The sequence below is a fragment of the Microcaecilia unicolor genome, chromosome 3 (assembly GCF_901765095.1).
Source record: "Microcaecilia unicolor chromosome 3, aMicUni1.1, whole genome shotgun sequence".
Classification (NCBI taxonomy): Eukaryota; Metazoa; Chordata; class Amphibia; order Gymnophiona; family Siphonopidae; genus Microcaecilia; species Microcaecilia unicolor.
This window is the reverse complement of record NC_044033.1, coordinates 155,234,364-155,251,575: the sequence shown is the minus strand read 5'-3', so window position 1 is coordinate 155,251,575 and position 17,212 is coordinate 155,234,364. Positions and strand designations below refer to the sequence as shown.

At 44.2% G+C, this 17,212-nt stretch overlaps 1 protein-coding gene across 1 annotated transcript in view; it reads left to right on the top strand.

Annotated features, from left to right (window-relative positions):
• The window catches only part of BIRC6 (baculoviral IAP repeat containing 6), a 965,314-nt gene that overhangs the window by 650,833 nt on the left and 297,269 nt on the right, over positions 1–17,212 (top strand). Inside the window, 1 exon segment of the mRNA XM_030196513.1 lies at positions 16,300–16,464. Within this exon segment, the coding sequence (XP_030052373.1) occupies positions 16,300–16,464 (165 nt within the window).

Below are 17,212 nucleotides of genomic sequence, written 5' to 3'. Positions count from 1 at the left end.
GTCCCTGAAGCCAAGAAACCAAGTTGAAGCAAAAGAGAGAAAACATGGCTCTGAGGGTCCCTTCCAGTTAATATAAGAACATTAGTGTTGCCATATCATGCCCAGTATCCTGTTTCCAGCAGTGGCCTATTCAGGTCACAAGTACCTGGTAAGATCCCAAAAGAGTAAAACAGATCTTATGCTGCTTATACTAGAAATAAGCAGTGGTTTTTCCCACTTTTCTTTTAAGCTAGCTGCTTATTACCGCGTGAATTCCAGAGTATAATTACTTATTCAGGGAAGAAATATTTTCTCCGATTTGTTTTGAATTGACTACTTAGTAGCTTCATTATGTGCCTCCTAGTCCTAGTGTTTTTGGAAAAATACACAAGTGATTCATGTATACCTGTTCACTCCACTCAGTATTTTATAGACCTCTATCGTATCTCCTCTCAGCCATCTCTTCCACAAGCTGAAGAGCCGTAGACATTCTAGCCTTTCCTCAAAGAGAAGTTGTCCCGTTCCCTCTTTATCATTTTCATCCTGTATCTTTTCTAATTCTGCTATATCTCTTTTGAGATGCCGTGACCAAAATTGCACACAGTATTCAAGGTGTGGTCGCACCATGGGGCAATACAAAGGCATTATAATATTCTCATTTTTGTTTCTATTCTTTTCTTTAAAAATTCATAACATTCCATTTGCTTTCGTAACCACCACTGCACAGTGAGCATAGGGTTCCAACGTATCATCTATGACACCTAGAACCTTTTCCTGGGCGGTGACTCCTAATGTGGAATCTAGCATTATTGAGCTATAGTTTGGGTTCCTCTTTCCTACATGCATCTCTTTGCACTTGCTCACATTAAATATCATCTGCTGTTTGGATGCCTAGTCTCCCATTTTCGTATGGATCTCTTGCAATTTTTCACAATCCTCTTGTATTTTAACAACTTTGTATAATGTGTCTTCAGCAAATTTAATAACCTCACTAGTGGCTCTTATCTGTAGATCATTGGAATCTTAGCGGAGATTGGGTGGCGATGCTGGTAATTGGCAACAAAACGGGAGCTGGGCAGACTTCTACTGTCTACGCCCTGGTCGTGACTGAATAGATAGGGATGGGCTGCAGTGTAAATTTTAAGGGACTTCAGTGTTAGTTTCAGAACTTAGTACAAGAACAGTACTGGGCAGACTTCTACGGTCTGTGCCCTGAGAAAGGCAAGGACAAATCAAACTTGGGTATACATATAAAGTATCACATACCATGTAAAATGAGTTTATCTTGTTGGGCAGACTGGATGGACCATACAGGTCTTTATCTGCCGTCATTTACTATGTTAGAACAGACCCCTGGGGTATCTCTTAGCCAGTTCTTAATCGACAATAGGACACTACCTCCCATCTTATGACTTTCTAATTTTGTCAGGAGTTGTTCATGAGGTACTTTGTCAAATGCCTTTTGAAAATCCAGATACACAGTATTGACCAGTTCACCTTCATCCACATGTTTAGTCACCCCTTCAAAGAAATGTAGTAGATTGGTGAGGCAAGATTTCCTGTGACTAAATCCATGTTGGCTTTGTCTCATTAATCATACCTATGTATATGCTCAGTAATTTTGTTCTTTATAATAGCTCTACCATTTTTTTTGTCACTAGCAGGCTAATGGGTCTATAATTTCCTAAATCACTTATGGAACCTTTTTTAAAAATTGACGTTACATTTGCCACCCTCCAATTTTCTGATAGCATTACATATTACTAACAATAGATCTGCAAGTTCATTTTTCAGTTCTGTCAGTACTCTGGGATGTATAGCACCCGGTCCATGCGATTTGCTGTTTTTCAATTTGTCAGATTGCCCTATTACATCTTCCAGGTTTCCAGAGATTTGTTTAAGTTTCTATGACTCATCAGCGTTGAATACCATTTCTGGCACTGGTATCTCCCCCACGTCTTCCTCGGTGAAGCCTGAAGCAAGGAATTCATTTAGTCTCCCTGCTATGGCCTTTTCTTCCCTGAGTGCTGCTAAATTTCTGTTTGCCTTCCTTATCCACGCTTTGTATTAGACTTGCCATTCCTTATTCTGTTTCCTATTATTTTCGGTCTCACACATACACAACTCTCTCTCTGTCTCCCCTAGCACATAAACACAAACTCTCTCTCTCTCTCTCTCTCCCCCCCCCAGCATGCACACACACACACACCTCTCTCTTTCTACTTTCCCCCCAGCACATGCACACACACAGAACTCTCTCTGCCTTCAGCTAGCACACATACATGTACACAGAACTCGCTCTCTTGCCTCTCCCCTTGCGCGAATGCACACACACACACTCTCACACTCTTACTTACTATCCTGAACTGTTACATTCTGATATCTGGTTACCATCTTACTTGGCACTAGCAGACTATCTTAAAGCAGAGGCGTAGCTACGGGTGCAGGCCCATCCAATTTCAGCTCAGGCCCGCCCACCCAGCTGATCTCTCCAGACTGGCAGCAGCGGCGAACTGGCGGGCAGCGGCAATAAAAGCATAAAGCAGCGAGTGAAGTTCTTCGATTCCGTCCTTCGCTTTCCGTTTCCTGCCCTCTCAGCGTCCCGCCCGCCCGAAAGGAAATGACATCAAAGGAAGGCGGGATGCTGGGAGGGCAGGAAACGGAAAGCGAAGGACGGAAGGAATCGAAGAGCTTCGCTGCTTTATGCTTTTAGTGCCGCCGCCCGCCAGTTCGCTGCTGCGACTACAGAAGGAAGCCATTGATTTAAAATCTCTGTTTCTACTCCCCTGCGCAGCCGTCGCCATTCACTTAAAGCACAGCAAGCAAACCCAGTGAGCTGCTGTGCTGCCTGCATCCACGTTGTCTTCTTTATTCAGCAGAGGGTGGTGAGCAGAGGGAAGGATGGGACTGGGAGGGGTAGTGAGCTGAGGGAAGGAGCAGAAGATGGATGGGACTGGGAGGGTTGGTGAGCAGAGGGAAGGATGGGTCTGGGAGGGGTGGTGAGCAGAAGGAAGGAGTAGGAGATAGATGGGACTGGGAGGGGTGGTAAGTACAGAGTATGGGGAATGGGGGACTAATGAAGTGGGTGAAAGATGGGGGAGGAATTTAGGAGACTGGGTAAGGGAGAGACAGAGGGGGGAATGGGAGTGCTGGAGAGGGAATGAGAGGGAGATGGTCAAAGGGGAGAGAGGAGCATCGATGGACAAGGACCAGGGAGAGAGGATAAATTGCTGGACATGGAGGGGAGGGCAGGGGAGAGAGGAGAATTTCTGGATATGGATGGATGGAGGGGGCAGGGAAAAGAGGAGAATTGCTGGATATGGATGGATAGATGAATGGAGGGCAGGGGAGTTGCTGGACATGGTGGATAGAGGGGAGGGCAGGGGAGAGGAGAGCTGCTGGACATAGGTGGATGGAGGGGAGGGTAGAAGAGAGTTGCTGGACATGGATGGAGGGAAGGGCAGTGGAGAGAGGATGGTTGCTGGACATGGGTGGATGGAGGGGAGGGCAGGGAGAGAATTGTTGGACATGGATGGAGGGGAAGGAAGGGAAGACAGGAAGGAGATGCACTTGGATGGAGGGGAGAGAGAAGAAATTCTGGACATGGATGGAGGGGAAGGAAGAGAGGAAGGAGATGCACATGGATGGAGGGGAGGGGAGAGAGAAGAAATGCTGACATGGATGGAGGGGAGGGAACAGAGAGGAAGGATATATGAGGGAAAAGGAAGAGAGGAGAAAAACAGCTCATGGATGGAGAAAATAGGCAGAAGCTGGATCCACTGGACAGTCAAGTCTGCGGAGGACCCAGCTTTTACTTACGGATGTAGAGCAAGAAATGAAGAAGAAAGGAGGAAAGTAAAGAAATAAATGGAAAGGAAGCTCTGGAAACGGAGTTAAGAGGACAGATAGCAGCAGAATCAGATACTGGGCCAGCATGATCAGAAAAACAAAGTCACCAGACAAAGGTAGAAAAAAATAATTTTATTTTCATTATAGTGTTTGGAATATGTCCACTTTGAGAATCAGGTGCTCAACATTAAAAGTTTATATTTATTTATTTACTTACTTATTTATGGCATATTATCCCACATTAAGCATGAATTAGATTGGAACCTGGGATCATTTAATTTTTTTTTTCCTGGAGAGAGTAATGCATTAATCCCCCCCCCCCCCCCCCCCCCGGCTCTCTCCCCGGCTATAGCCAGCTCTGCAATTTTGAGGGGGGGGCGCAGAGGTGGACCGGGGAGAGAGCCTCTTGTTAAACATTTACCAGCAAAACCACTGTCTAGTGCCCACCCATCCAACCTGTTGGCCCACCCAAAAATTGACTTCTGGCTACGCCACTGTCTTAAAGCTGTTAATTTCTTGATGTCCGAGTGCTACCAGTGGTTCGGAAGAAATCAGACTTGTCTTATTCTGTGTTGCTGCTTTAAAAAGCTTTTTGTTGGGAAGAAATTAGTGATTTCAGTGATTTATTTATTTCTTTGTTTGCTGCTTTTAAAAAGTTACATTGTAATATCAGTGCACTGCCCCTCCCCCATAGTTTATCTAAGCAGTTACCTGGTATCAGAGGCAGGCTTTGTTAGAAGCATAGGAGAGACTATTAAAAGTATTGAGATTGCCTTGCTCCACATGTTTTCAGGGAAGCTGGAATCTCTGTCTCATCTAAAGATATGACAAAAAACTGCATTCTATCATCCTATCATCTGTCTACAACTTCTTCCTCTCTCTATACTTTTCCTGTATCTATTTAGAAAATATTGAAACCTTGTCTTTCATTATATGCACTGCTTAGTTACTATCCTGAAATGTTAATGATATCTGTTTACCATCTTGTGCGCTGCTATCTTAAAGCTGTTAATTTCCTGATGTCTGAGTGCTAGCAGTGATTGGAAGAAATCAGACTTAAATAATTCTGTGTTGCTGCTTTAAAAAGTCTTTTGTTGGGAAGAAATCAGTGGTTTATTTATTTCTGTGTTTGCTGCTTTTAAAAAGTTACATTGTGGTATCAGTGTCCTGCCTCTCCCCAGTAGTTTCTCTAAGCAGTTACCTGGTATGGGAGGTATGCTTTTGTTGCAAAACATCAGTATAGTAAGGTAGTTTAATACAACATTGGAGATAGGTTTTACAGCTAACACATTCTACAGTTCCTTGGTTGCTTATACCCTACCACCCTGCCCCTCAGCCCACTCCCCTCTCCAGGAGTGCCACTTTCTACCCTGTTTCCCTGAAAGTAAGACATCCCCCGAAAATAAGACCTAGTAGAGGTTTTTCTGAATTGGTAGATATAAGGCCTCCCCCGAAAGTAAGACCTAGCAAATTTTTGTTTAAAAGCAGGGCCGCCCCCCCTCCCCCCCCCCCCATCGCTGCCGGAACTAACCTTATGTATAAACTGTTTTTATTGATGAACAGACTTCAATACAGACATATTAAACGCACACAGTTTGTAATTGTACTAACATTTCTGTTACAGCAACGTATCTTACATCGTGTCTGTCCCATCACTTTTTTTACTGTTTGCCCCCTCCCCCCCCCCCCAACAACAACCTCTGAGTTTTGAGCTTCATACTTCATGTTAACAATTTCTGCCGTACCTTATCCATTACCTTAATCCACTTACACGAGGGGCTTATAACTTCATTATAGTGTTCCTAGCCTATTGAGTACAGCACTTCTGGCTTTATGAGATATGTTTTGCAAATAGAGATTCCAAACATTAAGAAATTTCTTTCTTCTCCTCACCCGGAACTAACCTTAAACGCCTCCTTTCACCTTCGCAGCAAGCAGCAGCAGGGCAGACCTCGCCTTCCTTCCGGGCCCCGCCCTCGCGGATGTTACGTCAGGCAAGGGCGGGACACGGAAGGAAAGAGTGGCCTGCCCTGCTGCTGCTTGCTGCGAAGGTGAAAGGAGGCGTTTAAGGTTAGTTCTGGGAGTGACGGAGGGCGGGCGGGCCAACCCCGATGCTTCCCGAAAAATAAGACAGCCCTTGAAAATAAGACCTAGCACATTTTGGGGGGCAAAAATTAATATAAGATAGTGTCTTATTTTCGGGGAAACACGGTATATAGTTTTCCTAATCCACTGTCTGTCTCCAAAATTAATTAACTATATCCAATTTGCAGATATTTTTTGAAAACCCATATCCAATTTGCAGATATTTTTTGAAAAACCAATCATCTTTGATTGCAGTTGCTCTCCAGCTTTCTGCATTGTACCAGGTGTCTTCCTATTTTAGAATAAAAAGATCTCTTTTTAACATAAACACAGGTTTGTTACTCTTTGTATACCTTTAATAGAAGGATATCATTTTACCTTCTCTTACCCTTAAACTTACTGCAGACTTCCCTTGCCCAAAAGGGGGCAATAAGTCATGCTCTCTTCTATACTCTATAGAGTTAAAATTAAACTACGTGCTTCCGGAAATGTACTGAACAGGTGAAGGGAAAAAATATGGTTGGGTCTTTCATAGGCCTCTTCACTTATTTTATCCACAGGTACAGATAGCTCCTACAATTGTAGTATGACAAAGAAACATCATGGCCTTAAAGCTGCGGCCTCATTACAGCTCCTACCTCTGTCCGACTGAATTCTTGGCCCAAGACAACATTCTGGTTTCATGCAATAGATGCAGGCACATTAAATCCCTCATGAAAGAAGTGCATGAACTAAGAGAGAAGGTGGAAAAACTAAGAAGCATCTGCGACAACCAGAAATTCATCCCAGAGACACATCATAATCCAACAAATGGAGAGAAGATTTTGTGCAGAAAGTGGGCAGCTGAACACAGGTCACCAAATCCTGCAAAATCAACTCCCCAACTCCATCTTCTGTTGAACTGAAGAGTCGGTTCACAGCCCTGCAATTAGAACAACTGAAAACATCTCGGGAACAGGAGGAAATAACAATCAAAAATCCTAAGGCTGCCAGATCACTGGCCAATAAGAAACAAAAGGTAGTGGTAGTCAGTGATTCACTTCTGTGGGGGTACTGAGATACCCATCTGCTGACCGGACATAATGTCCAGGAAGGTGTGCTATCTGCCTGGTGCCAAGATTTGAGATGTAGCGGAAAGATTGCCTAGACTCATCAATCCTACTGACCACTATCATATGCTGCTAATCTATGTAGGCACAGGAAATCCAATATGTTAACATTTAACTTTCAAAAAGGAAACTATGATAAAATGAGAAGAACGGTGAAAATGAAACTTAGAGGAGCACCTGTGAAAGTCAAAAATTGACAACAGTCATGGATGCTGTTAAAAAATAACACACTGGAAGCCCAGGCCAAATATATTCTGTGTATTAAAAAAGGAGGAAGGAAAACCAAACAGCCAGTATGGTTAAAAAGTGAGGTGAAAGAAGCTATTAGAGCTAAAAGAAAATCCTTCATAAAATGGAAGAAGAAACCGACTGAAACAATAAGAAACAGCATAAAGAATGTCAAGTCAAATGCAAAGAGCTGATAAGGAAGGCAAAGAGGGACTTTGAAATAAAGATTGCGTTGGGGGCACAAACACATAGTAAAAATGTTTTTAGTTATATTAAAAGCAATAACCTGGCAAAAGAATCCGACCACTAGATGACCGTGGTGTAAAAGGGGTACTTAGGGAAGACAAAGCTATATTGGAGAGCGTAAATGAATTCTTTACATGGTCTTCACCGACGAAGATTTGGGAGCGAGACCGGTTCCAGAAATGGTATTCAAAGCTGACAAGTTGGAGAAACTGAATGAAATTTCTATAAACCTGGAGTTCCAAGTTGGGGGTGGTCCGCCCCGGGGGGGGGTGCCGTGCGCCTGTTGGCCGAGTCCGCTCGTTCCCTCCCTGCTGCTTCCTCTGCGTGGAACAGGTTACTTCCTGTTCCGGGGCAGGGAACAAGCAGACTCTGAGCCGACAGGTGCGCGGCACCCCCTTTCCCCATCAGGTAAAAATGCACCCGGGGGGGGGGGGGCGCGCTGCACCTGGGGGGGGTGTAATTTTGCCGGGGGGGGGGGCATCGGCGATCCGCCCCAGGTGTCAGCCAGCCTAGGAACGCCACTGGATGTAATAGCTCAATTTGTCAAATTGTAGCAAATCTCCTGGACTGAATGCTATTCATCCCAGACTATTGATAGAATTGAAAAATGAACTTGCGGAACTATTTTTAGTAAAATGTAATTTATCTTTAAAATCAAGCATGGTACCAGAAGATTGGAGGGTGGCCTAGTGGTTAGGGTGGTGGACTTTGGTCCTGGGGAACTGAGGAACTGAATTCGATTCCCACTTCAGGCACAGGCAGCTCCTTGTGACTCTGGGCAAGTCACTTAACCCTCCATTGCCCCAGGTACAAATAAGTACCTGTATACAATATGTAAGCCACATTGAGCCTGCCATGAGTGGGAAAGCGCGGGGTACAAATGTAACAAAAATAAAAAAAATAAATAAATAATGCTGATTAAAAAAAAAAAAAAAAAAAAAAGGTTCCAGAGGAGATCCAGGAAATTATAGACCATTGATCCTGACTTCAGCGCTGGGCAAAATAGTAGAGACTATTATAAAGAACAAAATTACAGAGCATTTTCAAAAGCATGGATTAATGAGAGAAAGCCAACATGGATTTAGTGAAGGAAAATCTTGCCTCACCAATCTATTGCATTTCTTTCAAGGGGTGAACAAACATGTGGATAAGGGTGAGTCGGTCGATATTGTGTGTATGGATTTTCAAAAGGCATTTGACAAAGTACCTCATGAAAGTAGGGGCGTATCTGGACTCCAGCGGTAGGGGGGGCCAGAGCCAGAGGGAGGGGGCACATTTTAGCCCCCCCCCCCCCGCCGCCCCCCCCCCACCGCCACCAATGACTCTCTCCACCCCCCTCCCGCCGCCAACCCTCCCCCGCTGCCGTTCTTACTTTTGCTGGCGGGGGACCCCAACCCCCGCCAGCCGAGGTGTGCTTCCACCTGCCGCTGCCGTAAAAACATCTTCTTCAGCCGGCGGGGGACCCCAAACCCCCGCCAGCCGCCCCGCGGTGTTTAAAATTCATCTTCGGCCTCCGTGGCCGTGCTGCTGTGATAGGCGCTGTTGAAATCCACTTCGGAGTCTGACGTCGCAGCATGTACAACGTACAACGACGTCAGACTCCGAAGTGGATTTCAACAGCGCCTATCACAGCAGCACGGCCACGGAGGCCGAAGATGAATTTTAAACACCGCGGGGCGGCTGGCGGGGGTTTGGGGTCCCCCGCCGGCTGAAGAAGATGTTTTTACGGCAGCGGCAGGTGGAAGCACACCTCGGCTGGCGGGGGTTGGGGTCCCCCGCCAGCAAAAGTAAGAACGGCAGCGGGGGAGAGTTGATGGCGGTAGGGGGGTCCAGGGCAAAATCTGCGGGGGCCCAGGCCCCTGAGGCCCCACGCAGATACGCCCCTGCATGAAAGACTCCAGAAGAAATTGGATTTACGAGATAGGAGGTAGTGTCCTATTGTGGATTAAAAACTGGTTAAAAGATAGAAAACACAGTAGGGTTAAATGGTCAGTATTCTCAGTGGAGAAGGGTAGATAATGTTATTCTAAGGGGTCTGTGCTGGGACCGCTGCTTTTTAACATACTTATAAATGATCTAGAGATGGAATGAGATAATTAAATTTGCTGATGACACTAGGTTATTCAAAGTTGTTAAACTGAAAAAGGATTGTGAAAAACTACAAGAAGACCTTACGAGACTGGGAGACTGGGCATCTAAATGGTAGATTACATTTACATTTAAAATCTAGGTTAAACTGTATTTAATTTGTATTTAATTTAGATGACTGTGTTTTATTATGTTCTTATTATTTTTTGGTTTGCTGTGCTTTCCTATTATTGACTGGCGTTCCTATTTGTTTGGTTATGAGATGTATTTTTTTAATGTAAACCGTTCTGTTTTGTAATTGCAATAAGAAACGGTATATAAAAGGAATAAATGAAAAAAAAAATACATGATAATGTGAGCAAGTGCAAAGTGATGCATGTGGGAAAGAGGAACCTGAATTATTGCTACATAATGCAGGGTTCCACATTAGGAGTCACCAACCAGGAAAGGAATCTAGGCGTCATTGTTGATGATACGTTGACACCCTCTGCTCCGCTCAGTGTGCGCCTTCTAAGAGAGCAAATAGAATGTTAAGTATACATTAGGAAAGGAATGGAAAACAAAAATGAGGACGTTATAATGCCTTTGTCTCACTTCATGGTGCACCTGCAATATTGTGTTCAATTCTGGTCACCGCATCTCAAAAAAGATACAGTGAAATTAAAAAAGGTGCAGAGAAGGGCGACAAAAATGAGAAAAGGCTAAAGCAGCTAGGGCTTTTCAGCTTGGAGAAAAGATGACTGAGGGGAGATATGATAGAGGTCTATAAAATAATGTGTGGAGTGGAACGGGTAGACGTGAAGCATCTGTTTACTCTTTCCAAAAATACTAGGACTAGGGGGCATTCAATTAAGCTACAAAGTAGTACATTTAAAATGAATTGGAGAAACATTTTCTTCACTCAATGTGTAATAATAATAATAATTAAACTGTGGAGTTTGTTGCCAGAGAATGTGGTACAGGCGGTTTTCTTAGCGGGGTTTAAAAAAAAGTTTGGACGGCTTCCTAAAGGAAAAGTCCATAGACCATTATTAAAATGGACTTGAGGAAAATCCACTGCTTATTTCTGGGATAAAGCAGCATAAAATGTTTTGTACTTTTTTGGGATCTTGCCAGGTTTGGCCACTGTTGGAAACAGGATGCTGGGCTTGATGGACCTTCGGTCTTTCCCAATATGGCATTACTTATGTACTTATAAATGGTACTGCTAGATATCCTACTGAACATATGAAATGTGACTTGATGGCTCTGGGTTAGAAGGTAAATTACCTAAGTGCACAGGCAGTGTTCTCATCAATTCTTCCTGTCGAAGGTAAAGGCTGAATGAGGTGAGTGTGCATCCTGGAGCTAAATGTGTGGCTGCGTGGATAGTGCCGATGCGAGCGCTTTTGTTTCCTTTGACCATGGGATGGTTTTTCAAGAGCTACTAAGCGGCGATGGTGTCCATCTTTCAAGAAAGGGATGAAGTGTCTTCAGTAACAGACTGGCTAAAGTACTAATGAGAGCTTTAAACTAAATTTGCTGGGGATGGGTGAGAAAAGCCCCAAAGTCATCCTCAGGAAGGTAAGTCATCAAGTACTCGTATAGAAAGGGAAAAAGTGTAATATCTGGAGAGCCTTACATACCAGTGCTCGTAATATGGTAAACAAATGCCTAGATCTAGAGGCTGCAATGATGGAAACCGACTTGGATATAGTGACAGTCACTGGGATGTAGTTATACCTTGCCATAATCTATTCAGGAAGGACAGGGTAGGAAAAAAGGGCGAAGGAGTGGCATTGTATGTTAAGAATAATATCAAAGTGACAGAACTGCAGGACGTGTGGGGTAAGGAAGAAGCGCTGTGGGTTAAACTGGCAAGAGGGAAAGGAAAATGTATTTACATAGGTGTAATATACAGGTTACCTTAACAGTCAGAAGAAATGGACAGAGACTTAATAAAAGATATCCATAAGATAGCTAGGAAAGAGAAAGTACTACTAATAAGTGATTTTAATATGTTGGATGTCGATTGGGGCATCCCTGCTGCAGGGTTGACTAGAAGCAAAGAGATCTTGGATTCTCTACAGGAAGAATTATTTCAGCAGCGGGTGATGGAACTGACGCGGGATGGAGCTATTCTAGACCTTGTACTTACAAATGAGGACATTGTTTCTGATGTTACTGTGGGAGATCATTTGGCATCTAGTGATCACCAAATATTGAGACAAAGGGGGAGAGGACTTATTCGAGATTGAAGGTCCTAGATTTCAAGAGAACTAAATTTGCTGAGATGGGGGAATTTCTCAAGGAAGAGTTGGTTGGATGGGAACAGCTGAAGGAAGTAAAACAGTAAGAGAAAAGAAGGCCGCAGTGGTTCTTGATAGTAACTGAAAAAGGAAAGAGAAATGTGACTTGGTATACCACCTTTCTGTGGTTTTGCAACTACATTCAAAGTGGTTTACATAGTATGTACAGGTATTTATTTGTACCTGGGGCAATGGAGGGTTAAGTGACTTGCTCAGAGTCACACGGGGCTGCATTGGGAATCAAGCCCAGTTCCCCAGGATCAAAGTCCACTGCACTAACCACTAGGCTACTCCTCCACTGGAAATAAGATTAGCCTTCACAAGTTACAAGAGTACTTAGAAAGAGAAAGACAGGCAAAAATACTTGGAAAAGCTGTCAGGAAAGCGAAGAGACAAATGGGAAAAAAAGATGGATCCTGAAAGTAAGCATGTCAGTTATTAAGAATAGGTGCTGATCACAAGAAACTGAAAAGACTGGGGAGTACTATAGACTGTTAAGGTATTGATGGGTGTTGGAGCATTGAGTTGTCAGTATACTGGAATTCGTCAATAATTGGACCCAGAAGCACTTTATAGTCAAAAAGCCTAAAAAGACAATTAGCTGAAAAATAGGAGATAGAAGTAGGACAGGCCTGGGCCAGGTGGCTTGGTGGAAGAAGGGATTACTATCTTGCCACAATGGACTGGTCTAAGAAACATCTGGTCTTGTTAAATGCTTGCTGAGCCTGCTGAGGAGGAAGTACAAGGCTTCTAGCAGTTTAGGCAAGGAGTAGGCAATCTTCCCATGGATACAGAAACTAGGTGCAAGGAACTTGCTAGGAATAGATGAATAAGAATTAAAATTGAAGGCTTACTCAGGAGGCACATAAAGGAGTATAGAAAGGAGCACAACATATACCATGACTGTGGTGACTGAACACTCCTGACAGTCTGATTAAGTAGGTTGTGGAAGTATCACCTCTCTGTCTGGTTCAAGGGGGTGAGGCCTACAACAGGCAAAGAATGTTAGTTTATCTCCTCTTAACCATCTCTTCCCCAGGCTGAAGAGCCCTGAACTATTTAACTTTTCCTCATAGGTGAATTGTTCCATACCCTTTATTTATTTTTTTATTTATTTATAGTATCATTTTAACTTGAGATTTGTCAATTTTCCTAGAGTAAAGACTGTTGCTCCTCTTGAAATGTTAAAACGCTATATGCGGGAAGTTTTGGCTATACCTGAGCAGAATTTACCACCATTTACTCAGGCATATTATATCCCAGGAAAGGAACTGAATCATTTAAATGGAAATCCGATAGATGTTTCTCTTTTGCTTGAAACTTCTGATACTGAATTTGCAACAGCCGCTACTTTGGTGGCGACTGTTGCATTGTTACCTGATAAACAATGGATTTTTCGTATGTTCTTTAGAAGCAAGGATAAACCTTTTATGGACTTTAAAATTTCCCGACGTCTCGAAAAATACACGGCAACGGAGGAAACAATTCTTGCTTCTTAAACCTGAAATTTTGCATTTGGGGGTACCTTTTTTTTAAGATACCCCTGCAAATGCATAAGATGATATAAGTAAAAGAAATATGTATTTACAGACCCTGCACACGTATCGGCACTTATAACCTCAGCGAAAATAGAGAAGCTATAAAGATATATATCAACTCCGCTTAGTAGAGTTTTTGTTACCTTAAACTTTTTTTTCCTTTTTAGTCTCCTTGATTTCTTAAATCTTGGATTCGTATTTATGGACTTGAGTGTCATTTTTCCTTATTTATTTATTGTGAAAAGTTTTTAAATCACCTTGTATCTGATTAACCTGAGATGTAAAGTCCTGTTTAACCTGGTCCACTGCCTTAATTAAATTCTCCATCTTCTGCCCCAGAGCTTTTACCTCAGTAGGCATTTTACCAGTCACAGAATCCAATTTCTGCAGTAATCTCCAGATATGCTTGAGTGTTTCCTCCATGGGAGGAAGTGAACAAACCCCTTCTCCAGGTGTTTTTCCATCTGGCGCCTTCAACTCCCTCCTTAGCAGCACTTCCCGCAGCAACTTTGGCATCGGGTAACACCACCAGTTGGGCTGACACAGACTCCAGACACAGGAGCATAGGACACTGCGGACGATAGAGATGTCTCCAGGCCCAGTGTATTAAGGATACCTCCCCAGATAACACAGGGACTTCATCTACGGTCTGTGGGCTGCTAACCCAGAGGAGACCCAAAGACACAGAGGGAGTGGCCACCACCTTACTCTTCATATACGGCATAAGTGAGGGAAAACAGTTACAAGCAGCTCAAACTAGAGACTCGATCATACAGCCGAGCTTGCCGCCCCTCACGCTTCTTAAAGCAAACATGAATGCTCACTATTCATGAATGCTTACCCCTGACTGCCCCATATAGGGGGGTCCTGGATGCCACAGCCCTCATGTGTTTCCCCTTCCCTTCTTTCCTAGTTATATTGTAATTCCTCCCACTGCCCTTTCTCTTGTCATTGTGCAGCTCTTTATCCTCCTCCTCTCTAATTTTCTGTTTAGATTGTAAGCCACCCAGACATTTGCTTTGATGGGCAAGATAGTAAGTCTCTGAATTTAAAAAACAAAAATGTGAATTTATCTCATGCATATTCATTGTGGGTATCCTGAAAACCTGACTGGCTGGATGAGGATTGGGTTCGGAAACACTGATTCGTTGCCAGAGAATGTGGTAAAGGTAGTTAGCTTAGCGGAGTTTAAAAAGGTTTGGATGGCTTTCTAAAGGAAAAGTCCATAGACCATTATTAAATGGACTTGGGGAAAATCCACTGTTTCTGGGATAAGCAGTATTAAATGTTTTGTACTTTTTTGAGATCTTGCCAGGTATTTGTGACCTGGATTGGCCACTGTTGGAAACAGGATGCTGAGCTTGATGGACCTTTGGTCTTTCCCAGTATGGCAATACTTACGTACTTATGATCTAGCTTACTTTTATTCAGCTGCCTATTGTACGTTTTTCATAGGGTTATAAACACTTGGTCCCCTAGATGCAAATAGGTTCAGAATATATTCTTAGAGGCAGATGCACTAAAGCTAAATGAGCCTTTAATGACCCTCCAACGAGGAAAATTTGATCCGTTGCATGCATCAAAGGGCTTTTACCGAGGAAGCCAGCAGCTAACGAAAACGGAATGGAGATGAGCAATTAGTGTGAAAACCCCATTGAAACGACATGCACTAACCTTTTCCGATTGCCTTTACGCAGGAAAAAGGCAGGAAATCTAACGAGAGGTCTGGACCTCTCGTTAGGACAGCTCTGTGCCAGGAAAAATCATTAAGTGAAAAAATAAACAAACTTTGAGCCAATCCCAGCACATTAGCAGAGCTAAAAGCGTTGTGATTGGTCCAAAGGACGTCAGAAAACACATCAAATAAAAAAAAATAAAAAAAGGATCGGGAGGGGGCAAGTAACCTACGTCAGAAGGAGGCGAGGCCTGGGCCAGGGAAGAAGAGACGTCATGGAGACTCTACAACCAACACAATAGATCTTCCTGCCCGTGCAGCGCTTCTGAAAGAGGTGAGAGGCGCTGCTCGGGTCGTTAATAGGGAGGGGGGTCTCGGTGGAGGGGGGGAGCGGCGTAGTCGACCTCAGGGGGGGCGGCGGGGCACGGGGCGAAAGAATGATGGGAGGCGGAGTTAGCTCTGCAGAACACAGGAACAGGAAGGGAGGGGGACCGGGGCAGCTAGCATTTTGCTTTTTCGTGGGGGGGGGGGGGAGTGGCGGAAAGTGGGGAGCAGCGGGGGAGGGGGCAAGGCCGTCCATACAGGACGCTCCTGATGAGCGCCCTTGCCCCCTCCCGATCCTTTGTTTTTGGATTTTGCTGACCGGGTAGCCACGTGTATGTGTTGTGGCTTTTTTTTTTGTTTGTTTTTACGTTTGCAGCATGCGCAGAGCAGCCAGCAAAACGCTTGGCTGCTCTGCGCATGATTTAGGGGCCGATTACCGATGTGTATTGTGATTCTTTGATACATTGTACGTTTGAATACCGATCTGAGCATGTGTGACTTTTTTTTTTGGTTCATTCTTCGTTTTTTAAAAATCGTTAGGGACTTTAACGATTTTGATTTTTTTACGTTTGGTTGCTGCATCTGCCTCTTAGTTTCTATGATGGGAGTAGCAGTTTGGGTTATTTGACTTAGAATTTTTTTTTTTTAAATGGCTAGACTTTGAACACTAATTACTGAGCTCTAACGTTTAAATTGACCTCAATTAGTCTTCATTAATGCACATTACTTTTTAAAAATATTGCCAGTTAATATGATTAAATGGAGACTGTGAAGGATTTGCTGCCCTGATGTAATTTGGAAGCACTGTGCATGATTTACAGCCCACATGGGAGATGAAACTAGAGTAGCCTCAGACAGTCATGTAATTAATTTTATTCGTTTTGTTTAAGCCACAGGTAGCAAGCTCACATAGCAGTGCCACAACAGAAGAACAGCAGCTGTATTGGGCCAAAGGCACTGGATTTGGAACTGGCTCTACAGCTTCTGGGTGGGATGTGGAACAGGCCCTAACTAAACAAAGGCTAGAAGAAGAGCATGTCACCTGTCTTCTTCAGGTATGTCATTGAGACATTTGTATAAACAAAAGGAAAGGTATCCATTTCTTTTTAAAGCAGCAGTGAGGAGGCATGTGACGCACGACTCATGGAATTCTTTCCAATCGCTTTGTTTCTGACCTGCAGGCAGATGGTCTAAAGCAAACGCCGGTGCTAGAGGCTGTTAGCACTGTACTAGCGCCGGCGTTTGCTATCACCCCACGATCAGAGCCCTCGAGTGCATGAAACAATGCGCTCGAGGGCTCTTGCTACAAGTAGCATGCAAATGCATGCTAAACGGGGCTTAACGCATTCATCCCCAATGATCAGCGAGCCAAAGATTGGGTCGCTGGCCGCGACAAATCCTACGCCAGCTCCGAGCTGGCGTTAGGGTTTGCAGATCATTGGGGAGGAATGGTGAGTTCTGTCCAGCATGCATTTGCATGCTGGCAGGCCCCCATTCCCCCCAACAACGCAAAGCACCCCACCCCCCCAAACGACGATCCCACCCCCTCCAGGTTCAGGGAGGGCTGGAGATCCGGTGGGTCTCCAGCCCCCCCAAACCCCCAGAAAAAGACTCCTTGTTGGTCCAGTGGCCGCCAGTCAACCCCCTCCCTCCCAGCGAGCGACAGGGGTGAGCGGACCTCCAGCCCACCCCAACTCCCAGAGTTGTCTGTCGCCGAATCCCTGGTAAAAATAACCCCAAACCCCCTTCCAGCCCTCCTACCTTAGTTAGAGGAGGGACACAGCCTGCCTCCCTCCTCTTCCT